The following is a 26,781-nucleotide window of genomic DNA, read 5'->3' as shown; positions in this document are numbered from 1 at the left end:
CTGGGCGGTCCCGGGGGCGGGCGATCCCATGGGTTTGGCTGCTGACAGCAACACCTCTTCTCCAGGTGACACCCGCTGTGTGACCGCCCTCTGCCCTTTCAGAAAGCACACGTCCCTGCGTGTCCCCACGCGTACTGTCTGAAGGTGGCGGGTCACGAGCGCAAGTCCCAGGAGACTCACAGAGTCGGGTGACTGCGAAGAGCTGTGCCGCCCTGACCAGTGCGGTGGCTTGTCCGGGACCGGTGTCTGGGGGCCGCTGGCCACCCCCGGCCACCCCCTGCCACCCCCCGCCGCGCCCGCGTGCGGCACGTGACGGGCCCCACAGCACCACGTCTGTGTTCAGGAACACGGATGCGGGGGCGGCGGCGTCACGCCCTTGAGCCCGTCCCCCTGGAGGTGGGGACTTCTCGGCGCCAGTTCCCGTGACAGGCGTGGTCTTCGTCCGTCACGCACGGCCTGGTTGGGGTTGTAGGTGTCTGTTCGCGCGATGTGTCTCCAAAGTGGCTCGTGAGCAGGCTTGCCGTTGGGGGTGGCAAGCGACCTTTCATTCCGCCGTGAACTTGGAGCGCATCCGCAGATGGGTAAACACGGTCGGCAGTGTCACAGGACCACAGCGGGGAATTTCCGGTTCCTGTCGGCCCAGCTGCTTTCAGCGGACAGATTTGAAAACAGACAGTGACGCTTGGTTGAGCTTAGTAGCGAGGGTGACGGGCTCACGAGGTGAAATTGCGCTCTGGGGACCGGGCGAGTGGCGTTTCCCGGCGCGTGGGCCGCGGCGGGGCGCCACGGGGAGCGGAGGGCCGGCGCCTGCAGGCGGCACGCGGGGTCTGCGCCGGCGTCCGGGACCCTGGCAGGCGTGGAGCGTTTCAGAGGCTGCGTGTTCGGAGCCTCTTGGGCCCCGCCCGTGGGCTCGCGGGGCCTGGAGTGGGCGTCCCGCGGGGCAGGCCCGAGCCCCGGTCGCGCCCTGCCCTCCGGTGCCACCCGGGCTGTCCCCGCGCCGTCAGTGAGCACCTGGCTTCGACGCTTGCCCCGCACGTGCCTTGCTCTTCCCAGGGGTTCGGCTTCACGGCCGCTCCGGTGCCCGCGCCGTGCGCTCAGGCCCGACGCAGAGGGGGCGCGCGTCCCCCCAGCCCTGGGTCCCTTTCTCGCAGCGCTTCCACGCGCGGTGCCCGGCCCGCCCTCTCGCGGGGCGCACGGCGCTGCCCACTGGGCTGTGGGCACGGGGGCCTTTGTGCTTCGTCTCTCTTGGCCGTCCCTGACCTGCTTCTCATACCGCATGGTGCGGCCACGTGTGACGCGTCCTGAGGCCTCGCTTGATCTCTGGGCGTTTACACCGCATGCAGCCTTCCCGACGCCTGGCGCCGAGCTTTTCTGACGCGCCTGTGTTTAGCTGCAGTTCCTGAGAGACGATTTGTTTTTTGTTTCACTTGTCACCAAACGTGCCTTCCTAGCTGCCTTAACACCGGAACCAATGATTTGTTAAAATGGTATCTGAGGTCTTTGAGTGAATTTCATTGGATTTATTCCCAAATTTACATAGCTTCATTTATTCATTGAAGCATTTCGTGGCGATCATGTGTTTATTTTTCTTGGCTGACTGTAATTTTACTCATTTTCGTGAAGAACCACCAAGTGCTTTCGCTGTGCATGTCGCTGGTGCATGCTGCGTCTGACCTCTTTCATGACGGCGGGGCCTCTCTGCTGGCACGTCCCCGGGGACCCGTCACCATGCTCAGCGTTTCCGGCTAGCCTTGCCCGACCCCGTGTGCGAGCCGTTGCTGGGTGGTGTAGGTGTGACGTCGGCTGCAGCGTTATAGCTCGCATACTTCAGGAATAACGCACTAACTCTGGTTTGTATGATTGGTAATAGGGCCACAGAAGGATGGTGTGCTGCTCGGCGTGGAGCGAGGACCACCCCGTGTGCAACCTCTTCACCTGCGGGTTCGACAGGCAAGCCATTGGCTGGAACATCAACATCCCTGCGTTGCTGCAAGAAAAATAAGGCGGCCAGCGTTCCTTAGCTGCGTAGTTTGCCATGGACCTGTGACCGACGCAGGCCTTTCTCACAGCGATTGGCCGTTTTTGTGAGAGCCGGACCCTGCGAAGGGCGATTCGTGTCTGTCCTTTCCACAGTGTACCCAGCTTGCATGAAATGTACGGCACTGTGGTCATGTTTTTCATTGTCTGTGTGTGTGCTGGCATCCTCCAGTCGGAGGGAGCCAGGCCCCTCTCTGCGGCCCGTCGCGGGTGACTTGCTGGCACTGGACGCTTGGCGGGACGCGTCACAGTTGTATGCGTTCAGTGTGAGCCTGTGCACTCGCCGTGAGCGCGCGTCGTCTGGCATTTCTGGAACAATCCTGCCGGTCTGCCGTGTCCTGGGAAGACTGCGAGCTGTGCGTGTGTCGGCTGCGGACGGCAGGCGTGCTCAGAAACCCCGCTTCGTTCCCGCGTGAAGCTGTAGCCTGTGACTCGGCGTCAGCTCTTTCTTCTGTTACAGTTCTGTGAAATTACCTGGATCTTAGAGTCTAAGAAAGTAGCCTAGAATGTTGAGTTTGCAACATTCAGTTTCTTTTGGAAAAGAAAAGTTTCTGTTCTTTTTACAAAAAATCATTTCAATGTCCTGAGGTCTCATATTAGCAAATTCTAAAATAGAATGATCTTAATCACTGATTTCAGATCTTCAGCAAAACTTAAAGCACTTTAGTTTATAGCTGTGGTTATAAACAGTTTTCAGAAGTTTCACCTGATTTATCCATTGAATGTGACTTGACCTTTCCGAGAGGGCCTCGCTACCTGAAAACGGAACCTTATTTATTTTCTGCACCTTCGGTTTGCGTATTTCTACCTGGGTCCACTTGCTTGGTGGCGTTCGAGGGCCAGCAATGCAAACCAGCGAGTACTACCTCAGAAACAACCGCGCGCGGGACGCGGGGCGGCCCCGGCCCGGCCGAGCGCCGGCTCCTGCTTCAGCCCAGGAGGCGGGGACGCAGCCGAGGAAAGGCGCGGCGCCAGCTGACGGGGGCAGAGCCAGCCGGCCATGCGCAGGTGCCGGGCGCCCGCGGCCCTCTGCCGGCGCGGGCCTCGGTCCTGCCTTCCGAGCGGTCGCCGTGCCTGGCGATCGCGAGTGCGTGCTGCCGTTGAGTTAGTGCTGGCAAAGGCACCGCAGTGTGCTGCCTTCGTGCTTGTAGTGCTGTGAGTGTGTCCGCTGGGAGGCAGGCCCCTTGGGGAGGCGCAAGGGGGTCACCTTGGAAACAACCGTGGGCGACCCCTTTCCCTGCGTGCCCCGCGTTGTGGTGACACGGGGCTGGGGCCCTTGAGTGTGGTGCCCTAGGGGTCCTGTCGCTCAGGCCCTGCAGTAGACAACCTTTGGGACCTCAGCCCCAAGTCACAGGTGACGCCGAAGTGGGCCAGACAGCCCGGACATGCGGGGGGCAGGAAAAGCCAGCTGCACCGTCGTGCAGGGCTGAGGGTGCCGACCGGGAGACACCTGAGAACTGCGTCAGAGTGTCTTTGCTCTAAAAGCTCAAGAATTGGCTGTGTTTTAAAGTGTGACATTTGCCCTGAGCACACTGAGAACAAAGGCTTGTCACTGTATGGCCTGAGCATCAGGTTCTGCCCCACCCTCTTGAGTGGCCATGTGGGGAGATGCGCAACGGCCTTGTCTCCTCTGCGCGCTACACCCCCGAGGGCGTGAGCGCGGCCCCTTGTCCGTGACGAGCTCCGGTTCCCCTGTGTTTTAATGTGAACGACCGGGCGCCTTCGAATCGGCATCAGGAACGTCGAGACGCTCACGCATGCCGCTCGGTCCAACCTAAGAGCCAGATCTCTGCTTGACGAAAAGCACCGGAGTTTCTAAATCCATGTCTGTGACGGCCGCTCCGTCCCGGGCGGGCCGGCGCCTCTCAGCTCCGTGAGGGCTTGCGGGGCTCCAGCTGGGTCCCAGGAGCGGGGCACCCTCCTGCCAGTGGTTGCGTGGCCTCTCACGGGTCCCATCCAGCTGTGGCCGTGGTGGGATTCCAGGGCTCATGAAGGAGCCCGGGGATCGGGCGTGTGCGCGTATGCAAATGCGTGTGTACGCGGCTCAGATTATGTGATCAGCCACACGTGATCTCGTGAAACGGTGTCTGGAAATGAGAGTGGTTTTGTCTTCTGAGAGGTCCCGAATTTCATTTAGTAGTGGAAGGGATGTTCCTGAAAACGTGGGCTGGCAGCGAATTTCGCACGAGACACGTTGCTGGACAGAGCAACACTCTCTGTCAACCACTGCACATTAGTTCCTGTAGAGTCGAAAATTCTGTACATATTTCGCAATTTGAAGAATGCTTTGTAAATTATTTGTTGCCGAAATCTGTGAAAAGCAAGGGGGAAAGTCTGCCTTTGTAAGTGCCGTGTAGGAGCGAGTGTTTATGAGTCGGTGTAATTGTTAAGTGCTCAGTGTTTTCATTGCAATATGGAATTCATTAAAGTCCTTGTTCCATAATTACTGTTGTAAAGTTTTATGTCACTAGGGTCTCTTTTTTATTATTTCACTTTTTTTTTTTTTTTTTTTTTTGCTTTGGTGAAACCTTGCTAATAGTTGCTGAACATTATGGTGTTGCAGAAATTGAACGAATTTCTATTTATGGTATTGCCCGCTTGAAATCAGTTACTTTTAGACCTAAAACCTCAGCTGCGTTGAATCTCCCGTCTGCCTGTGGTGCCAGGGTCGACGGCCCGTAACCCCGCCTCTCTGTCCCCCACCCCCGCCATCGCTGAGGGGAGCTGGCCGTCCACACAGTGCCACAGTGCAGGCATCTCTCAGAGTCCCTGTCTGCCAAGACGCTGCTCCGTGTCTCAGCACACAGTTAAGCTTGTTCGAAAGTTTTAGAACTTGCAGTTACTGAAAGTCGACCCCCTTTTCCGCGGGAGAATGCCGATCGGGATCTGCGCTGCTTGGCACTGCCATCTGTCGTGGGAGGTTGCGGGGACCTCGGCAGGCGCCCAGCCCTGAGGCTGCTCAGGGAGTCATGGGCGGAGGCCTGGCCGGCAGGGGCCGGGCGTTTGGCTGTGTGCCCCCCACGTCGGGCGCGTTTGTGGAAAACGCGGTGCCTGCGAGCCCGCGGCTCTGACCGGGGGGTGTTTCCAACGCAGCCCAGGGTGGTTAAGAAGGGTTTTTCCCTAAAGAAGATGGCAATGGATATGTTAGGACATTTAAGTCACGGTCCGGAGAAATTAAGTAACTTAGCTTAATTTGTTTATTGCCCAGACTGCTGGGCACTCCGTCAACACCGTGTCACAAACACAGCCTGTCACCTAAGGCACCACGCCTGCCCCTCGCCCTCACGGGTTCTGAGGAAGTGGTCCCTTTGTGCTATCAGGACCCTCCCCCGAAAAGGATGGACCTAGAAGTGAGAAGTCTGAGTGCGAGTAAGGCGAACGTGCCGACTGCTCAGCCAGGCGGCCCGCAGGAGGGCGCGCCGTCCGGACGGCGTGCACGAACTCCCCCGACACGGCCTCTCGAGGCCCGGTGAGGACAGTCACCAGAATGGTTCCGAAAAACGGACACACAACCCAGCGGACATCCGTGCAGAGCGGCGTCCGATTGGAGTCAGTGGTTTAAATGTCTAGTTTTGTTTGGCCAGGGGAGCGGAAGAGTGAGTGAGTTTTTTTTTTTTAAGTATTAATTTTAAGTATAAAGTACATTGTTTAGATTTTTTCTCCTTAAGTTATTACATGTATATAATAAAACCTCAAGGGCAACCACGAAGAAGAAAACCAGCTTGGGAAGATAAACAAGAAACGATGGGAAGTGGTCGCCGTGAGGGGCGGCCGAGCCGCGGCGACTGCGCGTGTCCGGACGCGTCCCTTCCGGGCTCGCCGCCGCGTTCTCCGCGCTTCAGACGTAAGTTCTTTTTCACCTTACAAACGTGTGGCTTTATTACTCTGTCTGGTTTTCCGTCAGTGTGTCTATTCCACGGGAGGAAACGCAAAGCCAATTTTGTTTCAAGATAATGTTCTCGGAAAAAATAGTCACTGAGGAAATTGTGAACCGGCAGTGTGTTACACTGTGTCAAAATTGGGTTGTTTTCAAATACATTCTGGAAATCGGAGCTTGGAAGTGGGAAATGTAATAAGGATTTCATTTACCAGGTGTGATCGTAAAACAATACAAGTAGGACCGAAGGTAATTTCAGCTCCAGGAGACAGACCAAAATGTGTGTCAAGCAGCAGCCACACACCAGAATCGGAGTTTTTTATCCTCACGGTCTGGGTTTGGGGGAAGAACAGCGTTTTTAACGGTGAGTTTTGGCAGTTTTTGTCTCTCCAGACTGCGCTCGCTCGGCCTGCGCCCGACTCGGCGGCCCGCGCACCCCGCCAGTCGCCTGCTTGTCATCTGTGTACGTCTTACTGTAATTATTTGTTACAGCTTCTGTCCCCGTGTGGAGATGGCTGTTTGGAGGAGGTGGGCCTGACGAGGGCTCTGTGCCCTTGCCTCCCCACCCTGGAGACCCCCCTGCAACGCCTCACAGGGCTGTGAGCCCCGTAATCCCCTGCATCCCAACCCGAAGAACCCGACTCCCATGTCCTCTTAAACCGTGTCGGGCTGTGTCATCTCAGCGAACTCCTAAATCTGGAGAAACAACTTTTAATGCACGAAAACAGCCACCCGCGCTTCCAGCTCCCAGCCGGTCAGTCTCACGTTAAGAGCGGAAGCGCCACGCCCCGGAGGCCTCTGTCGTCCCCTCCTGGCCACGTGGAGCCGTGGTCAAGGGTCGCCGTGGCCGTTATCAGTGTCCTCAGATGCCATCGGAGGACGCCGCCTCGCACGGCGGTGTCCACTTCTGCCCTGCACGTCGGTCCCTCTGCAGACCGCAGCCTGGCCAGGAGCTGCCGTGGCGCCCCGTGCTCTCCTTGGGGGGAGGACCCCGTGGGCAGAGGGGCATCGATCCTGACCGACGGGAGGGCGTGCAGCGGGTGCGCGTGCCGTGCACTGGCAGAGCCTGCTGGGGCCGCCCCAGTGCTGGCCGCCTTGTCCTCAGGCTCCGCCCAGAGCCCCTCCCCTCCTGGTCCATCCGTGGGCGCCAGCACCGCATCACGCGCACACACGCCCGCGCACAGATTCGTGGGGCGCCTGCAGGGGCACGCACGCCACGGGGACTCCTGAGCGCGGGCGGCACGTCTCCGCCCTGCCGCCGTCCTCCTGGCCTGTTTCCTTTCCCAGGGCTGTTCGGTGCACCCACTTGGCCAGGAAGAGCGGCGCACGTCTGAGGTGCACGCTTGTGCACACCGCGCCAAGGCCGGTCAGGCCCTCTGACCCCTCGCCCAGCTCCCTCCGGGTTTTGCGGGGCGGGCGCTGGGCCATGCTCCGCGCTCCGGGTCCGCGGCCCAGCACCCTCAGTGCCATCTTCGGCGCTGATCCCGCTTCGCCGTGAAATGCCGCACGGGCACAGGGCCGGGGGTCAAGACGGGGACGTTGGGGGGCCGTGACCGTGCCTGTCCCGGCCGGTTTGCGCTTCAGGGTGCTCCTCACAGGGCTCCTTCCCGTGGCCTGGCGGAGCTCCGAGCTGTCCCCCCGTCCCCTCGTCCCCAGGCGACCGAGTGCAGAGGGGCGACCGTGTGGAGGGCGGACGCACTGCTGCTCAGGACCCGGTCGCGCTGCGCCGACCGCGGCCCCTGCCCTGGCGTGACACCCCAGGGTCCTGCGGGTCCTTGGCTCTGTTGCCCCTCGTCTGAGGCCCAAGGCCTGTGCCCGAGGGGCTGTCCTCAGGGCCTGCCACCGACCGTGTGTCACGGAGGCCACGCGCTCTCACTGGAGTGTCACTGTGGATAGCGGGGCACAGCGCAGACTGGGCACCGTGAGAAGCCGCACCCGGCCTGTGAGGCACACGTGGGGGGCCTCGGCCTCGGTGTGGACGAGCAGGTCGCTCTCAGACGAGCGGCCGAATTGGGGGCCGGGTTCTGCACAGCGGGGCGCAGACGCCGAGGGAGGCTGTAGGTGTTCCTCGTGGCTCAGTGCCCGCCTGGCCTCGGATTCTACAGGAGACTCGTCAGCCTCCCCTGTACCTCATGCTGGGGTGCGTGTTGGGGGGACTCAGAACACCTTTGAAGCCTGCAGTGCTCAGCTTCTCATCGCCAGTGACATGCTGGGACGAGGGCTGTCCCCCCACTGACGGGATGAGTCACCCCCTGAGCGGCCCATGGGCCGCTGAGTCAGGCCGGGGGCGACACTCCCGTCCCCGGGCCTGCGAGGCTGTCAGAGGTGCGTTTACGTTAGGTCTCCAGGGTGACATCCAGCCAGCCACCCCCGCCAGGCGGGACCCCCTAACGGCCACTCGTTATGCAAAGGAAGGGTCTTAGGGGGGCGTGTGCCTGTTCCCTGGGGGCACATACTCGCCATGGGCTCCACACCCACAACTGCGTTCTCCAGAGGCCCCTCGCACTCTGCCCAGCGAGAAAAGCCAATGTCCCCAGGAATGCACAATTTTCCTTGATTTTTTATTCACTTAACAGAAATATTCACTTATCGGATAGCACTGAAGTGCAATTAACAGAACTGAGAGGCAGATATGTAAACTCGTATTTTAAGATCTTGGGTTTATTTTACAAATATTACAAATGTACATCCATTGGTGCGATGTTGCCATTCAATCATGCTTTTTTTATGTACAAACCTTCACTTAAGAATTACTATTTATTAAGTTCATTTTGCTTTTAAAAAATGCCGAAAATTAGCAGAGGGTGAACTGGGCCCTGCTGGGGGGGTGGCGGGGAGGGTTCCCTCTGGCTGGTGTGTCCACCGCGGGGTGATAGGCACCTGGCGACTGCTGAAAGGCGGCCTGGAGCCCGGCCTTCGCCCCGTCTCGGGGGGCGTGGCGCCCTCCGACTGCCTCGAGGGAAGAGCTGGGGACAGGTGTGTTCCTCGAGGCCGCGGGGGAGGTGCTGCCTCACTTTCCGGAGCTGTGGCCCTCGCTGTCCCCTCCTGTGGGAGGTCAGACTGGGTGACAGGTCCCAGGAGTCAGACGTTGCGGATGGGGAAGAAGGGCAGGAAGACAACGGGGACAGGAAGTGGGGGGGGGGGGGAAGCCGTGAGAGGAAGCGGGAGGCAAGCGGTGGTGAGGGTCCCCGGGCCCATCCTCTGCAGCCCGCAGCCCCCCGCCTGTTTTTCTGCTTCCTCATCCTTTATCTGACTCGGAATTTGTGGGAGAAGTTTGATGGGAGCTGGCAGCCTCCCCGCAGTCCCGCAAGCGGCCGAGCCGCAGCCTGCGGCAGGCAGGACCGCGGACGGCGGCGTGCGAGCCCCGCGCCGCCCTGGGCCTCCGGAGCAGCGCCACACAGCGAGGCCTCCGCGGGGCCCCGTCCCAGCCCGGCTGCCCGATGGTGCCACAGCTCTCCCGGAATCGCGGCTTCCGGGCTTTCACGCTGCCACACACTCTGCAGGAGCTCGGAGCCGGGGCGCAGCACGGGGGCCCTCCCAGCCCCGGGCGGGGCGCCGGGGTCGGAGGACGCGGGGCTCGGGGCGGGGGGGAGGCCGGCACAGGCACGCCAGGCCTCGCCGAGCTCCAGGGGACCGTCTGCCAGGGGTCCTCGTGCCCGGCGCCAGTGAACGGGGAAAGACTGTCCCTGAAGCCCCTCGGTCTCTGCTAGAGGGAGGCCCGGTTTAGACGATTCCCTAAATTAAAAATGTCTAAGCTTTAAATGTCTTTTTAATTTTTTTTAACAAGATACTATAGACATGTCTTGAAATTTATACTCTAAAAATAGGATTTCATCAAAATACTCTAGCTCTTCTGTTCTGGTACCGACACACCGCGTGGTTGCTGCTTATGGCTCTCGGGCGTGGCGGCCGCCACACCGACGGGAGAAGCACGGCCTCGGTAGCCTCCTGTGAGAGGAAGTCACGCGGGAGACACGAGCCGCGTTCGCCCGGAGGACTCAGCCCCGTGTTCCTGAGGAACGAGCCGCGTCGCAGCACCAGCGGTGGCCGGGGACCCGTCTGCAGACGCACAGGGCCTTTCCTCGGCAAAGGCGCAACCCGAAGACGCCCGGAGTAGGGTCCCTCGCGTGGCGCGTGGCCGTGGGGCTCACGCGGCCCTGGGGCCCTGTGCTGTCCTGGGCTCTGGGGGGCAGTGCTGCCTCAGAGGCAGGAAGGCGGCTCGGTTCTGTCTGAGCTTGAGTCACAGGGCTGCCGAGGCGTAAGCGCGGGACGCGGGGAGGTTGGGGACAAAGGGCTTCGGGCCACGGGCGCTGCGGGGGGCCGGTGCCGAGGCAAACGCAGATGGGGAGTGTGGCCGCTGGCGGCCCGTGTGCCTGTGCGTGTGCGTGTGCATGCGTGCGTGTGTCTGCACTTTGTTTCGCTCGGTCACATCTGCAGGCGACTGAAAGTCACAAACCACTGACCCGCGCTTTGTCCCCCTTATGGAAGGAAACCACAGGAGATGAGGGGGGTGTGGGCTCCCCAGGGACTCGAATTCACCAGATCCTCCATCTAAAGAGCACAGGGCGGGCCCAGCCCACGGGGGTGTGGGGCGTCCTTGGGTTTCGGAGCTGAGTGAGAAACCTCAGGCTTCCGGAGGACCACCTGTCCCCCCAGCCACACAGGGGCCCCTGGAGAGCCCTGCACCCCGCCTCCGGGCCCCCGGCTCTCCTCCCCTCACCACCCCCTCGGTGACCCAAGCCACGGTGTCCCACCTCCTGCCCAGCTCCACTCCCTGGCCAGGCGCCTCCACACAGAGCACCTGGTGCACGTGGACCTTCTCCGCAGAGCCCGCCCGCCCTCCCGGGGGCCCCCGCTACGCGGCCATGCGGCCCGAGTGTGGCGTGCTCCAGAAGTGAGTGTTTATGCTTCGGTGAAGTTGGGGTGGTTTCTGCAGAGCTGGGCCTCAGAGGAAGTGACTCGTGACCAGACAGGAGCAGGGCAGGCACTGTGGGTGCGCTCACTGCCTTCCGGGCCCTCGAAACCGGACCGGGCAAGGCACCCCCTGCCCGTTGGAAGGAACCCACCCGTGTCTCCCCATGATGGCCACAGGAGCGCCGCCTGGAGTGAGCGGCGTGCCACGTGGCCGCGCTTGTCAGGGCAGCAGCTCAGCGGGCGCGGGACCTGTCGCAGAAGGGCTGAGAAGGGCCCGGTGCTGGCCGTGGAGTCTGTGAAATAAGCTCTCCGTTTTTGGTTCTCTAAGTCCCACCCTGGTCACGAGTCAGATGATCAGAAACGAATATAAACAGGCCGTCTAAGCAGAGCTTTGTACCGAATTCAGATTTCATTCTATTTTCTATTTTTATAAAAGGTGAATGAGTCACATTTGCAAAGACTTTTTCGTAGCTTTTGAAACTCCACCTTGAGTTCGTCTGCGGCAAGGCCCGCCCCCTCCAAAGGGCCTCGGGTGAGACTGACCCGCACTCCCAGGAAAGCCTGTTTCCACGCGGACGTCTCCTGCTCGTCGCTCGTAATGAGGATCGACAGTTCAGTTAGTTTCTTTCGTCCGAGGGGAGTGACGTCCGGGATGAGCCGGGGCTGTGCCTGCATTTCCGCGTCAGGCGGGAGGCACGTGCGCCCGGGCAGGTGGCCGGCTGGTACTGCGGCCGGAAGCCTCGGCCGCCGCTCAGCTCCGCTGCTCAGCATGGAGAGCTCTGCTGCGGGCCTCGTGGTGGAGAAGTCGGACGCCCGAGAACCAGCCGGCTGGGAGTTAGACCCGAGTGCCCGGCGGTGAGAGCGGAAGCCCAAACGCACGCCGACCACAGGTGTGCTGTAGGTGAGTGTCCTCTGCCCAACACGCGCCCGAGGGCCCCGTCGCCCGGCACCTGCTCCGAAGGGGACAGAGCCCTGCCTCTTGCATTCGTGCAGCAGCTTTAAGTGAGCTTTTCCCATCCCGTACGAGGGTGACGGGGAACCTGGGGGAACAGAGCTGGGAGGTCTTTGTGCCCAGAGTCAAGGTCGTCTGGGATGTTTTGTGCTTGCTTAGTGAGAGCAGTTCAGGCCCTGAGTCAGACTTGGTGTGGGCGAGGTGTCCTCACTGCCCAGTGCGGGGTGGTGGTGCAGGGTGGTGGTGGGGGGGGGTGTGGGAGGGGGCGGTGCGGGGCCACTAGCCCGGGTGCAGCGTGGGCTTCCTCGGCAAGCCCTCAGCTGCCAGGCACACTGGGCTGTGTCGGGCGCGACGGCCTGGGGTGGCCTGCGACGTTCGGCTACCGGGAGGTTTAGGGGGAGCTGCTTCACGTCGAGTTCCTCCGCTGTGCAGAAACGGGCTCACCTCTTTGGTCCTGCTTTAGGGGTTCTTCAGGCCATGCAGCCCGCGTGCTTTCCGAACGGAGGGCGCGGAAGACGCACGGATGATGGACGTGACGGGTGCTCTCGCCGGCTTCCCCGGGAGGGGCCATGGCTTTCTCTCCACTGTGGCTTATCTCGAAGTATCTCTAAGCGTGTGCTTGGGAGGACCAGGTGCATCGCTCGGGAGACGCGGGGCCGGGCGGGGAACGCAGGGGCCGGTGCCTGAGGTTTGTTTCTAGCTGGCAACGCCTCGGCGTCGCCTTTCGAGGCCGCGGCTCAGACCCTGCAGCCTGAAGCCGCGCCCCCTGACACAGGAGGGGGTGTCGCGGGCCCGGGGCCTGCAGGCGTGGGGTCGTGCCGGGACCAGCCGCCGACACGGGCGTGTCTGGAACTCGAAGGGAACGAACTCGCAGCCTCGTCCTCTGCCACCCGCCCGCTGCGGGGCCCGCTGGGCGCCGCCCTCCGTCCGTGAGCCCAGGCCGGCGACTCACGGCGCCAGGGGGAACTGGTCCTGCTCGGGCGGCTTCCGCACCCAGGTGCCCAGGCCCGCCTTCTGGAATGCGCGGAACAGCTGCCGCTTGGTGGCCTGGTAGGTGCGCGCCCCCAGCTTGGCCTCGCAGTAGGCGGACGGCACGTGTCCGAGGCCCGGGGGCCGCGTGCTCAGCTGTGGGACAGGAGAGAGGGCGCGGCTGAACCCCGGTGCGAGCGAGCCCCCCGCGCCCGTCCGGGGCGTCGGCCTCCTTGTATCTCGCCGGGGCGCGGCAGCGACGGGCGCCCCGCGCTGGCCCCGGGGTCACGCGTACGCCCCTTCGCCGCCCACCGTGAGCCGCTGGGCCGGCCCGCGCTTGCCGGGAGTTCCGGGAGGGGACGGCCTGGGGCCAGCTTCGTGCCCCCGCCCCCGGGGCAGACCCGGCGGCTCGGGGGCCCCGTCACCCACCTTCCCGTGGAGCCGCGCCCAGCGGCTGGACAGCGCGTGCTTGCAGAGCCGGGACGCGCCCCCGCAGCGGCGCCTGCCGGTGGTGGCGTCCAGCACCTCCAGGTCCGCGGCGCCCGCCGCCCAGTTCACGCTGAAGTGGGACGCCTTGCCGGGCCGCCGGGCCTCGGCGCCGCTGACCCCTGTGGGAACAGGCGGGGGCACAGGCCTCAGCGCTCCCGGGCGTGTCTGCGCCGACGGCTCGGCCGCTGGTCGCCGCCGTCGCCTGCAACCCTCGGCCAGGTCGGCGCCGATGCCCACCGCGGGAACCGTGTTTTTGCCTTTTAATCCAGGGGATTTTTACTTTAAGGCGGTCTCGTAGTACGGAAGCCTGCCCGTTTTCCCCGCCTACAGACATCTCGCTGCCGGCCGCGGCCATGTGGAAGCCTCCGGAACACGTGTCCGCTGGGCACGGGCTGCTCGCCCGCTCGGCACGGCGCCCAGCAGCCCCAAGGCTCAGAGTTCGGCCCACGAGAGGAAGCAGCAGTGACGGCAGGAGCCGTGAGGCGCCGCCTCGCAGGGTGACCGGACGGCAAACGAAGACGGGGCTCAGCCCCACAGCCCGCGGGCCGGTCAGGGCTGCGGCAGAGCCTCGGGGGCGCGCGCCCGCCCCGGCCTCCAGAACCCCGTCAAGGCCTGTCCGCTCGTCAGGCCCGGGGCCGACTCCTCGGATGACACACCCTGCGCCCCGCGGGCTCCCCACACGCAGGAGGCGGCCGGCGGGCAGGTCCCTGGCCTGGGCAGTACTGGGTCGCCCTCACCCCCACGGCACCCCGGGCACCCGCTGGGAGACGCCACCCGACAGGCCTGCCCGGCCGTGCGCCGAGGATGCTGAGACGTGGCCGGCTCTGGCACCGCGAGGCCCTTTCCGCTGCCCTCTCCCCACCGGGGCACGTGTCCTGCGGGGCGGAGCTGGTCACTCGGGCGCATCGCACTCAGGCCACCGAGAATGGCCGGGGTGCAGGGCCCGCGCCGGGCCCGAGGGGTCAGCCCCAGTCGGCTGGGGCCTCGTCCTGGAAACCCGTCGAGAAATCCCGACAAAGGGCGAGAGAGAAAAGGCGTCCCGACGGGCGGAGGGCGGCCCGGGCCCGCCTTTCCGTTGCCGGTCCCTCCGTCCTCGCTGCCTGGGAGACCCCGGCCCCCTAAGCAGCTCCGCCGGAGTGGCCGGGCGACGCCGGCACCGACCTGTGGGGCCTGCGGGTCCGCGCAGCCGCGCCCCGCGGGCCACACTCGGCAGGACAGCGAGCGGGTCCCCGTCGGCCCTCGCCGCAGACACTGCCTGGCGGGCCGACTCACGGGCACGGTCTGGCGTCCCCTCTCCGGGCACGTGGCTGAGCTGACAGGAAGCAGAGCACGTGCAGGCGTCACTCCTGCGACTTGCGAGTCGTGTGGCCTTTGACCAGTTACCGACCCACCACCGACCTCTGCTGGTACCATTATCTAAGAGCCACGAGCGCGAATCCACAGTCTAGCCGTGAAAACGACCTTCATCATCGCTCGCCTCACCTCGGGAAAACCCCACACGCGTTTGGAAGCGTGCGTGAGGCGGTGCCGAGTTCCTCCGCACAGCCGGCGGCCTCCTCTGTCTACAACGTGATTCGCTCTGCCCGGGTTAAGCTCACACGGGACCCGCAGGGACACGGCTTCCACCTGGCCCGAGGCAGGTCTGCGCTGCAGCGAGCACGGTTCCGCGTGAGACCCGAGTGCAGCTGCTGCCAGGCATGCACGGAGTCACGGCAGCTACCAGGACGGACGCTGGAGCCTGCTGTGCAGCCAGACGCCGTGGGGCCCCACGCCACAGACGCATGGACGCATGCGTACACGCCATGCACACGCACCTACATGCACACACACACACCACACACGTGCACAGCACACACATCATACACATGCATGCAACACACAACACACAGCACACAATGCACACACTGCAGCCAGACAATACACACACATGCTCACACACATGCACACATTACACACAGCACACACGCACACACATGCACACACACGCACACACCACACATGTGCACAGCACACACACGCACGCACACGAACACACACACACATGCACACACACATGCACACGCACACACCATGCACGTGCGCACACACATGCACACATTACACGCAGCACACACGCACACACACGCACGCACATGCACACGCACACACATGCACACACACATGCACACGCACACACCACGCACGTGCGCACACACATGCACACATTACACGCAGCACACGCTCACACACATGCACACGCACACACCACGCACGTGCGCACACACCTCGCACAACCCCCCCGCCCCCTCTCCACCCTCCCGCTCCCGATGGAAGGGAGCTGGTGGCACGTCCCTGTGGGCTCGGGCGCCGCAGTCACCACCGGGCCGCATCACGCCACGCTGCTCGTCTTCGGTGTACCTGACGTGGTTGCGACCGGCTGATTCCAGCCGCTCTCTCGTCTGGACAGCGCCCCGTCGCGGGGGCGTGGGAGGCAGTGGGATCCGGAGGTCTGCATGAGGGGGCGTGGACGCGAGCTCCTCCCGCTGCAGCACCGGTGACCAGCCCCCTGGGTTCCTGCAGGCCCCAGGGGGGCACAGAGTGATACGGAAGCACAAGGCCATTCCAGCGTCTCTCCCCCAGGGCGCTGGGCTGGTGGGCGAGGCGGCCGGGGGCCAGCTGCCCGCCACACTGTTGCCGGCGTGACGGGCTGGGCGTCTTCCACACTGACCTCCGGGGACTCCTCTTCAGGTCAGCGGGAACATGGCCTCGTTTGTGGTCGTGAAAGGCTGGTTCCTGGTCCTCATAGTGCAGGAGCCGCGGGACCACGGGACGCTCCCACAGATGACACGTCGCGGGGGGGAGAAATGCGCATGTTTCGTTTTATGATCCGGTGACGACGTGGTTCTTGGGTCCCACGAGCACTGCCATTACTTTAGAAGATAGGGATCAAGGGACTTGGGCAGCATATGGGCGATTTTGCTTCAAATTATATGTCTTCTCACCAAGTAGTAGTCCGAGTGTAGCCATGAGCCAAGTTCCGTACCACGCGGAAGTGTGGGCGAGTCCCGCTCTCCCCGTCCCCCCGGCCCGCTGGACATCGCCTCTCCCACGCCCAGACGGCACGTCCCCCCAGTGCGAGTCTGCTCTGTCTCCGTTTGTCTGGGGCATTGTCTGTCGCGCCTCCGTGTTTAAAGGACACTTTTACTGGGTCTAGAGCTTCAGGTCAAGGTCGATTTTCTAGCAGCATTTTAAAGACACCGTCTCCTTGTTTGGTCTTCCGAGTACCAGCTTTCAGCCGGATCTAGCTCCTGCGAAGTAGGCCTGTCTTCTGTTTTCTGGCTGCTTTTTAGATTTTCTTTGTGTTGTTTTTTTTGTATCATCACTTTTAGTGCCGAGGGGAGGATTTTAAAAAGTTCTTCCTGAGGTACAATATACTTCTTAGATCTGTAGCTCGATGCTGTCCGTCTGTCCTAAAACGTTCTTGGTTATTGTTATGTCTTTAAATACCCAGTTTCTCTCTCTTCTTCTGGAACTTTTCTTTGTGCGTTAGACTCACTCTCTTACCTTTTCTTTTTGTACTTTCCCTCTGGGCTGCTTAATTTTGTGTGTCGACCTGGCTGGGCTCCGGTGCCCAGATGTTGGGCAGGCAGCAGCTGGACGTCTCTGGGGAGGTTATTTTAGTGGGCCGACATAGGAATCAGTAGACTGAGTAAAGCGGACCGCCCTGCCGTGTGCAGCGGGCCTCATCTGCCCCATCGACGGCCCCAGGAGCCAAGACCGAGGCCCCTCGAGGGGGAAGGAGCCCCGCCTCCAGGCCACCTTCGGACCCGCCGGCCTGTCCTGTGGGCTTCAGACTCGCGGCCCCCGCGACCCTGGGCGCCAGCCCGCAACGTGAACCCCCGTCCTGGTAGGAAAGCGAGCCCCGCCCCCCACCGTCTCAGGGCCCCACCCCCTGCCATCCTCTCCGGGGGGGGGGGGGAACCCCACCATCATCCCCGGGGTGGGGGGGCTGCCGTCATCTCCGGGGGGACCCCGCCGTCCTCTCCGGGGGTTGGGGGGGACCCGCCGTACTCCCCGGGGGTTGGGGGGGACCCCGCCGTCCTCTCCGGGGGTTGGGGGGGACCCGCCGTCATCCCCGGGGCTGGGGGCCCCCGCCCACGCCCGCTCCCGTGCGCCCCCGCAGCGGCCCCGGCCCCGCCCCTCCTGCGGGCCCCGCCGTGACTCCCATTCTGCGTGTACCTCGTGGTTCTCCCGTCGCTTCTGAAATTTCCCCGCGGCCGTTTTTCCTTTTGCGGGGTACGCCTCCCCCTGCAGTTTCCGTCCTGCTTTTCCCGTCTCTGCCCCACCGAGCGGGCGACCTCGAGCCCGCGACTGCGAGCCCCGCCGTCCGGAGCTGCGGTCTGTTTCTGTCACTGAGGCGTCTGCCGGGTTTCGCGGAGCCGGGTGCCCGCGTGGGCGGCCACCCCGGCCACCCCTTACCCTGCCCGGCCCCCGCCTTCCACCGGAAAGGCTCCCCCTGACCGTCGGTCGCTGTCCTGTTGCACGCGCACACAGATCGTGAGCATTTTGTCCCCTGGGCACCGTTGCGGTCACGTGACACCGCGAGGCGGGGCCGGGCTGCGTCCTCCCGGGCGCTTGCTCCAAGTGGCCCTGCCCACACCCCGGGGTCGGGGGCCGGCCCTCTTTCTCTGCGTTTGGCAGTGCTGCGAAGCCCGCTGGCCGCGCTGGGTGAGGCCTGCCTGACCGGGTCCCGCGGGTGCAGCCTGCGGACCGGAGGGCGTCCGGGGCGCGGGGCTCTTACCGCTGAGGAGGGGCCGGTTGTGCCGGTAGGAGGGGGGCAGCGGGCCCACGTCCTGCGTCCTGTGGCTCATGACGCGCGCCAGGTGGCCCGTGTGGCGCAGGCTGCCCACGGTGACGCTGTGCAGGTACACGGGCTCGATGAAGTGGCAGAGGAGGGCGCCCTGCAGCCCCAGCACGTTCCACCTGTGGGGAGACGGGCGTCAGCGGGGCGCGGCCACGCCCCTGGCCGCGGGGTCCTCGTCCCCGCCTGCCCACGACGGGAGCCATCAGCTGGGGCTCGTGGCCCCTCACGATCCGAGCGCCTCACCGCTGGGGACAGGGTCTGACATGGCTCCGCGTTTTCGTGAACGTGGTCTCTCTGGGTGTGAATCGTCTGATGGGCTGGATGCTAGTCTGGGACTTAACGTTCAATTCAAAAAAAAGGACAGCCTGTTCCCAGAGTGACTCTGTGGCTTTCTTTATATGAGCTGGGAAAATACCAGAAACGGAATTTGTTTCACTTTAGGGGCAACGCCCCCTTCCCACCCTGTGACCCCGGCGAGTGGGGCCTGGCGTTGGAAGTAAGCGTTAATAAGGGACCTTCTGTGGCGCGGGTGGTTTGGACTCTCGACGCCGGATCGGAGATGAAGGATGAGCCCATTTTCCCTGAAACCAACTCTGGCCGAGGGTTTCGCTCCTTCGAGCAAAGACCGCCGGAGCGTGTGAGGGCCGCCCGGGACGTGGGTGGTACGAGGGTACAGTCGCCGATTCGTAGGCGACGTCCTGTGGTTTCCGCCCGGGGCCAGGCGTGGACGGCCCCGCCCCGCCTGCCGGGGGCCCTGTGCCGCGTCACCTGGCCGGCGACGTTCTCCTCGTGAACGAACATTTCTCTGTCGTGGTCACTGCGCTGCTCTGTCTGCTCGGTTCACCTCTCGATGAATAAGGACTCGCCACGCTCCTCTCTCCCGAAGCAGCCGGTTAACAGAGCCCCGCATTAGTGACCGGGGTTGGAGCCCGCGCATCCTACCCGGGGAGCGGTCGGCTCCGGGACCCGCGATGCCAGTCGCCCTGAAAAGTCCCCTTTAAATTTCATTCCAGAAACACAAACCATTGCGCTGGCGATATTAATCTGCCTCAGAAGCACTGTGCTGAACCAGGAGCATCTTTTAATCTCATGCAAGAGAAGGCAGCCATCTGGCCGGCGAGGGCCCCGCGCCTGCGCCCCCCGCCCCGTGCGGGCGCGAAGGCAGCGTGTCATCTGCAGGAGGCTCGGGGGGAGCGCGGAAGGCGGTATTTATACACAAACAGTTTGGGCCTACGATTTACACAGTCGTTGGTTTCATGAAACGTTTACCTTACTTTCTCGGATTTGCGTCGTGTTGTTTGGAAAAAAACGATGGTGGTCATTTCTGTAAGTCACGTCACTTCTCAGGAAGGAGCCGGCGGGCGGTCTGTCCTTCATGTGTCTGCCGCTCTGCCAGAGGCCGCGCTGGAGGGTTTGGGAGAGCAGACGTCTCTGGAGGCCGCCCAAGCTCCCATCGGGGACCCTGAACATGGCGATGCTCTTCCGGCCCAGCCGCTGTATTCGCATGGACGGCGCCGTCTGGTGTGGCCACCTGGGCTCGGGGAGGTGGCCGGCGAAGTCCAGGCGGGGCACTAGCATGTCCCAGTGGCGGCCACAGGACTCGGCTCCGTCCCTGAATTCGGAGACCAGAGTTTCTGAGCAGCATCCGGGACAGAACAAGACTGAGAAGAGTTCAGCAGAGTCACCGTCATCTAGAGTTTCCTGTCCCCGCTTTAGGTTTGAAGAGGCTGGGAAGCTGACTTGCTGGCAGCCCAGGGCCCAGGCGTAGGGAGCAGGTTGGCAGCTGTGTGACTGTCGTGGCAAAGGATTCCGGAAGCGGGTGTCATTACTTCTCGGATAGTGACGTTTAAACAGTTCTTATCACTGTAAGCAGGAAAATGGACATTTTCTCAATTGATAAGAAAGCATTTCCGTGAAATAAGCCGCATCCTGAACAATGAGTTAGTGTTCTCAGAAGAAGCCACCATGCTTTCGGCGGCTCACGTGCTGGCTCGGGACTAAACTTCTGGAACATACTTGAGTGCTTGTGATTCCGTGCGATTATCTGAAGACAAATAACTTCTATATCGGTTTCCTCCTAATAACCTTTACAATAAAGAGAAAAATCAACCTTCTCCTGGCCTAGCTATAGGAGTTTAAACTTATTCAGCATGATCAATAAAACCAAATGTCTTCCAGAGTATGAACTGGAAACTTTCAGCGTTCAGGATTGAATGGAAAAATATCTCTCCTTTTGTTCAAACAGCTGATATTACTGTAGTGTTGACAGAGAAAAAAAATCCCATGTCTAGTTTTCAATATAGATAATCCCCAAATAAATATATTTTTGTCTGTTTGTCAGTCACCGAAATACCAAAGACAAGTGAGGGAGAGATCTCAGGAAAGATCACCAAGAGAAGCCGTCTCCTCACTCGGCTCAGATCTTGGGTGCCGAGGGTCAGCGGAGCCACCTCGTGGCCTCCCTGACGGCCTCCCTGACGGCCTCCCCATGTGTCCCCGGGACGCAGACAGAGCGTGGGGGGGGTGCTGCTCTGCTTGCCTCCTGGACGTGGTCCAGACAGGAGACGGACTCTGTTAAGTCACAGCGAAGTCTGCGGTGCATCCTTGAAGTGCCCCCGAACGTAGATGCTTACCTGGCATGAGCCCAGACACCTGGGTCAGGGGAACAGAGCGGAGGGCCCGGAAACCAGTTCCGGTGAGTGTGGCGTGGGCCTGCGCCCGGCGAGGACCCGAGCCCCACGCAGCGGCAGTCCACAGCCGGGGCGCACGCTGGGCTCGTGGGGACCTTCGGAACGTTACTGGGTCTCCCCAAGGCTCCGGCAGGGCTGGTCCGGGGTGCAGTGTCCCCCAACGTCCAGCCTTGCTCAGGCCACCAGGTGATTGTACGGGAGCCGGGCTGAGAATGGTGGCAAAGTTGTCAGCCCAGATTTCGGAGTCAAAAAGCCATGAGAACCCCGAAGTGCCAACGGTGTGGGCTGGGCCCCCCTTGACCGCTTCCTGCTTCTCTGAGCAGCAGTCTGCAGCAGGGGCTCAGGCTGCGGGGTGCGGCCGGCAGGGGCGGAAAGGCCGGGTGCCTACGGCCTCCGTCCCGCGCTCACAGCAGTAACACGACTGCCATTAACCAGCGCCCAGCGGCTCTCGACGTCCCCACGCGCGGAGGTCCTGGCCCGGGGCTGACGCTCTCCCCTCCACACCCGCCCCCACCCCCCGTCTGTGGTTCGGCTGAGACGGGCAGCGGAGCCCAGGCAGAGGCGCCTCCGCGCAGGCGGCCCGTCCCACGCCAGGCCCCCGGCTCCTTCCTTGGGCCTTCCCGCCCAGCTGGGAGCTCACCGTGGACCTGCCCTCCAGCCAACACCGGGGCGGGGCTCAGCCGGTCACAAGACGGTCGCCGGCAATGGCCAAGCAGACGTGGCAGAACAAGACTCGTGGCCTCTCAGAGGGGAAAGGTCAGGGAAACCAGGCGGGACGGCCCTGGCCGACCGGCGTCACCAGGTTCCCCCGCCCCGCCTGCCTCTCTCCCAGCTGCCACCCGCTGGCGCCTCTCCCTGCTCCCTTCCTAGGCTGCGAGCGGCCACGGTAGGGACTTGCTGTTGCCATAGAAACCACAGATGCTATCACCTGCCCTCGCTCATGCCGTCCCCTGTGCCATCAGCTGTGGAAGATCCCCAGGGGTCCACGAAGGGGTCCCCTGGCCACCGGTTACGGCCCGTAGTCCCGCCGATGGACGAACACCCATCCCCTGAAGAACGGGGCCCAGGGAGGACGTTCTCGCTTTTGTCTCTAAGAGTCGCAAGCGGCGCGGCGCGCGAAACCCGCGCCTTCTGGAGCCGATGTTCCTTCGGACATGCTAATTTTAACTACCTGAGCTTGGTCATCGATCACAATGGGTCTTTAAATGAGCAGATTAAAACTTTCTCCATAAAAATGAACTGTAAAAAATTACAGCTGCTCTCGGGGCGAAAAGCCCTGTCTGGCTTCTCGACTCGGATTCGGGCTGTGGAGGCCGGGTCCCTCCTGGCGGTCCAGACTGCTGCTCTCCGTTCTTGCAAGGTCAGTCTGTCCTCTCTGCCACCTGCCCGCGGGGGGACACCCGGCGCCTCCCTCCTTAATTAACTGGCAGCCGCCGCATCTCTAAGTGTCACCGGCTCTCCTGAGACGAGAGGACAGTGTCGTTCATTCTTCTCCTCTCAAAATGCAGGGCCTTTAAGAGCAAGTGTTCTTCCCCCATCCCCAGCCCCAAACCGTCGCAGCTTGGTTAATAAGCCTCTTAAACCTTCTTGACCAGACTGGGCGCCGACCTTGTCACGGCTTTTAAATGCGATCTCACGGTCTCTCTAGTAACGAAAGCAGCGATCAATTCAGTAATACCGATCCATTACAAAAGCAGCAGCGACAAGCCACGCTGTGCGTCTGCTACCTTTCCGCCCACGCGGCACCGCGAAGTGGCCACCGCCCACCGTGCTCAGCAGAGGCCGCGGCCGCGTTTCGCAGAACGGAAGCTCGAAACCTGGCCAGGCAGATGAGGCGCACAGACCCTGACGGGAAGCAGGAGAGCGGGCCCAGCGGCGGCGTGCGCGCCCACAGGCGGCCGATGGGGCAGGGCCCACCTCGCGAGGGAGCCGCTGCGCGCGCCGAGCTCCGGCCGGGAGAGCCGCGCGTTTGGGGAGAGAGGAATGCGCGCGGAGCAGCAGCCGGCCGCTGTTCTCTGGCCATTGGGACGTTGGCTGTCGGCTACTTTCCACGTTTCATCTTTGTCTAATTTTTCTTCACTGTGCCTGTTATTTTAATGGGGGACCCTCAGGTCAGCAGTGCCGCCCGCTTCGAGCGGCTTCCGGCTGCAGGGGTGCTGCGTCGCGGCTCCTCCCCGTCTACCTGGGTCCGCTGCCAGGGATGTGGCATCGCCTGTGGCCACGGGGACTCTGTGGCCTTGTTTTGTTTCTGCTGCGAAGCCAGTTCACCCTCCAGGAGCTTCTCTGCCTGGAGCATCAGAACGGGCTTTTTTCTGCAAGGTGATGTTATGCTCCAGGGTTTTAACTAAAATTTCTTTTTGCTCAAAATCTCGGAAGGAGTTATTTCACTTTAAAATGACTTCGATAGCCTAAGAATTTCCCTAAATTCCGATGACTCGGTTCAAAAGAAATCAGATTTTGTTTTTTCTGCTATGTTCCATATTAACACTATTTTTTAGAGGAGGGGGAACTTAGCCGGCGTGTCCCCACTTCAGGCCCTGGGGTGTGTCCCCCTCAACGCGGGGCAGCGCTTTGCTGAGGCCCGGGACGCTCCACCCACGTCGATTTTCAGCGCCGGGCCCTTGGGCTCTGGGTGGCAGTCCGACAGGCTCCTGCGACCTGTCTGCGCAGTGACGTGCCCGGCAGTGCTTCCCAGAGCAGCCGAGGGTGACATCGCTCGGGCAGCCTTGCGGGACCGTGGCTGACGCCGGTAGCTGTGCTTGCCAGTGGACACCCCCGGCCTGTCCCGCGCGGGTCCCTGAGCCTCGGGCGCCCTCCCTGCCTGCGAAGTGAGTTGAGCAGCAGCGGGCCCCTCACCGCGAGCTGAGCACATCTGCAGACGGCCTCTGCCCGCGCACGGGCGTCTGGGTCCAGCTCCCAGCGAGCGCCCCGCCTCTGGGGTTTGTCACCGGCTGGTGGGGTAGAGAGGACCCGGGAAAGGATCGTTGGACACACGAGATGACATGTAGGGAAATGTGGAAGATCGTCCTTCGATGCAGTCCCAGCAAGTGTCTTCACAATGTGTTATGGCTGGTTTTAAGCCCCTGTAAAGATTTCAGAGTTTCGCTGACGTGTTTTGCTGTGAACCTGTCTCGCCGCTGGCTCTGTGGAATGACGCTGACGGTTGTTCACGGAGCTCCGTGCTTGGAGGAAGCCTGCCGAGGCGTCGGTTACGCGACCCCTCGGGGGCCGGCGATGGGAACGGGGAGCGGCGTGTCACCCCGCCTGCGTGCGGGGACAGGCAGGCAGTGCTGGCTGCTAGACCTTTCGCCGTAACGGCCTCCCGTTCATTTTTCACTGACAGCAAAGCGATTTGCGAGTCTGCCTAGTGGATGAACCTCGTCTGTCTTAATTAAACCTACGATTTTATTCACTTGTTTTAATTTTAATATGTAAACGTCGCATTTCTGTTTCGCAGTGCTCTGATTACAGCGCTTTGTTAAGAGGTACATTTCTAACCACAAATATTCGTGTCCGGGCTCCAGGCGGCGCGTGGCTAAGACCCCTGGGGGTCCCCGGAGAGCAAAGCCGCCGTCGCGGTGGGCCTGGCCTCACCCCTGCCCTGCGCGGCTGCACACGACCTCCCGCATCGGCGACGGAGGAGGGCGGGCAGAGGGCATGGGCAGGCCACGTCGTCTGCGTGGGGCCTGGCAAGGTCGCCGGCCTTCCAGTGTTCAGGTGGGCCCCGCTCTGCCACCTCCCACGTTTCACGGACCGACGGGCCCCTCCTGAGTGCCGACCGCGTCTGGCACCCGTGTCACGTGGGGGTGCAGACAAGGGCAGCGTCTGCCGCCCGAGTACACAGGTGGTTGGAAGTCCAGGCGGCCTCTGTCCTCCCCGGTGGTCACCCACGGTGGCCGGGACAGGCCTCGTTTGCACACACCCGCTCAGAGGCGAGGTGTGTTCTCCACGGCGGGTGTCACCGCGTGGGGTCCGTCCCTGCCAGCACCAGGCTCTCCGTCCACTGGGCGTCAACCCCCTTTCTGTGTGACCAAGCGCCACCCGCACACGCAGCAGGGGGTCAGACGCCACTGTGGCCTCACTGCCAGGACGGCCTCCCGCCCCGTGCTCCCGCGTGCACCTGCCACCGTCGGTCGCGGGCCTGTGTGGGCCGAGAGACCCAGCTGACGAGCCGACACGTGGGTCCTCGGCAGAAGACGCAGGGCGAGGGGTGTGGCCGGGGTGGAGGCAGGCGGCGGGCGTCCTGGCGGAGGCGCCGGGCGGGGGGTGGTGCTGGGGCCGGCTTCACCGGCTCCGCTTGCTCCAGAGGCCCGGCGGGCTGTTCAGAGGAGGGGCGTGGATACTGTGCCCTCTGGACGCCATTCCCGGGGGGTCACGCCTGCGGGCTCCGCCTCTGAGTCCAGAGGGGCCTCTCTGCCCCCCGCACGGGTCGCATGGCTCCCCGCGGCGCTCCCGGACCGCGCCTGCGTGCGCCGGCTCTCTCCTGCCCCGGCGGGTGGTAGGAGGCTGGGACATGTTTGCTCTAAGAAGAAAGGCACTGATTTTAGCTTTTGCCAGTTTCCACGGTGTAAATGCCGTCCCTGTGGCCCATTGTGGGCATGAAGTCGCCGAGCCCGGACTTGAGACAGGCAGTAGCAGCTGCAGGGGGTGTTAGTGACTCCAAGAGGAAAAATCATAGTAAAATGCAGTAAAACAGGAAGTATTTGTCTTCATGGACCTCATTTATAGGGTTCTATTTCTTTTTCAGTAATGGCTGTGTCTAACGGTGGCTTTCACAACTGCCCGACCATGAGGAGCCCTCGCGGGCTGAGCCGGCGCGCTGCCGGGCGCCGTGCGTCCCGGTCGCGGGTCACAGCCGAGCGCATCTGCCAGCATTTTATAGCGTCTGGGAGGAGGACGACGCCCCGGACCTGGCCCGCTGGGGAGGACGCTGCACCTGCACGTGTGCCCCAGAGGCCGCCCCTCGAACCCCGCGTGCGCCCTCAGGCCAGCGTTCGCGTCCTCGAGGGGCGGGCCGCGGACGCGCCACGGGGCCAGATGGTGTCGCGACGCCTCTGCGCCGAGGACGCGCACGCCGGGTGCGGGTCGCAGGCAGCAGCGCGGCGCGCGCTGGGGCTTGGACGCGCCCCCGCAGCCCGCTCCGACACGCTGTGCCGGGCGCCGCGTCCTCGCCAGCCGGCGGACCCGCGGACACCCCTGCGCCAAGGCCGAGGGCGGGACGCGACGCGGGCAGGGCCCTCCGCTCGCGGCAGTTCCCCCACCCCCGCACCCCGCGCCCTCCGCCGCCACCAGCAGGGGGCACCGATCAGGAGCCTGGCGCCCCCACGGCACAGCCGGCCCCGCGGCCCGGGACAGACTGCACAGCCGGCCCACAGAGGGGCTGTTACCTGGCCATCTTGTCGGTGCAGGACATGGTGACGAGCTGCTCACCCAGAAGGACGCCGTCCCACGTCTGCACCGCGCTAGGGCCCCGGACAGGCACGGTCCCCTCGCCGGACTCGATCTTGGTGCGCAGGTGCCCGCGGGACCGCCTGACACCGTGCTTGCTGCCAGTCACTAGGAGGCAAGAGGCAGTGTGAGGGGTGGCTGGACCACACTTGGCCAAACACACGGGGTTTCCGGCTTAGGGGGCAGGGGTGGTGAGCCCCGGAACATCTCCAGGGAGCCGGATGCCACTGCCAGCGGGGGTGGGACCGCGAAGCGCGCGTCGGCACCAGGCCGGGGGAAGCATTTTCCCCATCGGTGACTTGGTGAAGACTGGGCCCCAGAGCAGCCCCCTGGAGCCGCCCGCCACCCCGTAAAGGGCCGGGCAGCAGGCGTCCGAGGCCCTGCGGCCATCCGGCCACAGCCGCTCAGCTCTGCCCTGCAGCACAGAGCATGGCCGGGCCTGTGGGCGAGGGGCTGCCTCCCGCCCACCGTGCCCTGGGCTGTGAGCTGCGTGCTGCTCACACCCGTCAGTCGCGGGCGCGGTGTTCTCATCGCCCCTCCGGCCACGCGAAGCGGGGAGCCG

General features: G+C 63.0%; 2 protein-coding genes across 11 annotated transcripts in view; one reads left to right on the top strand and one right to left on the bottom strand.

The window, feature by feature from the left end:
- The window catches only part of WDR37 (WD repeat domain 37), a 45,142-nt gene extending 40,662 nt beyond the window's left edge, over window positions 1-4,480 (top strand). For all 10 annotated transcript variants that reach the window (XM_016162191.2, XM_036228232.1, XM_016162189.2 and 7 more), the window contains one exon: window positions 1,871-4,480. In XM_016162191.2, coding sequence (XP_016017677.1) covers window positions 1,871-2,002 — 132 coding nt within the window. In that variant the 3' untranslated portion in view covers window positions 2,003-4,480. The remainder of the gene's footprint in view (window positions 1-1,870) is intronic.
- A 3,306-nt stretch (window positions 4,481-7,786) lies between these two features.
- ADARB2 (adenosine deaminase RNA specific B2 (inactive)) overlaps window positions 7,787-26,781 on the bottom strand; it is a 190,643-nt gene continuing 171,648 nt past the window's right edge. Inside the window, exons 7-15 of the mRNA XM_036226693.1 lie at window positions 26,159-26,327; window positions 18,019-18,200; window positions 13,179-13,357; window positions 12,733-12,905; window positions 11,968-12,146; window positions 11,372-11,868; window positions 10,981-11,077; window positions 8,371-8,421; window positions 7,787-7,938 (exon numbers count right to left, since the gene is read on the bottom strand). Coding sequence (XP_036082586.1) covers window positions 7,787-7,938; window positions 8,371-8,421; window positions 10,981-11,077; window positions 11,372-11,868; window positions 11,968-12,146; window positions 12,733-12,905; window positions 13,179-13,357; window positions 18,019-18,200; window positions 26,159-26,327 — 1,679 coding nt within the window. The remainder of the gene's footprint in view (window positions 7,939-8,370; window positions 8,422-10,980; window positions 11,078-11,371; window positions 11,869-11,967; window positions 12,147-12,732; window positions 12,906-13,178; window positions 13,358-18,018; window positions 18,201-26,158; window positions 26,328-26,781) is intronic.

This window comes from Rousettus aegyptiacus, unplaced genomic scaffold (assembly GCF_014176215.1).
Source record: "Rousettus aegyptiacus isolate mRouAeg1 unplaced genomic scaffold, mRouAeg1.p scaffold_m13_p_10, whole genome shotgun sequence".
Lineage (NCBI taxonomy): Eukaryota > Metazoa > Chordata > Mammalia > Chiroptera > Pteropodidae > Rousettus > Rousettus aegyptiacus.
The sequence above is the reverse complement of the archived record's forward strand: the minus strand, read 5'-3'. Positions and strand labels throughout refer to the sequence as shown.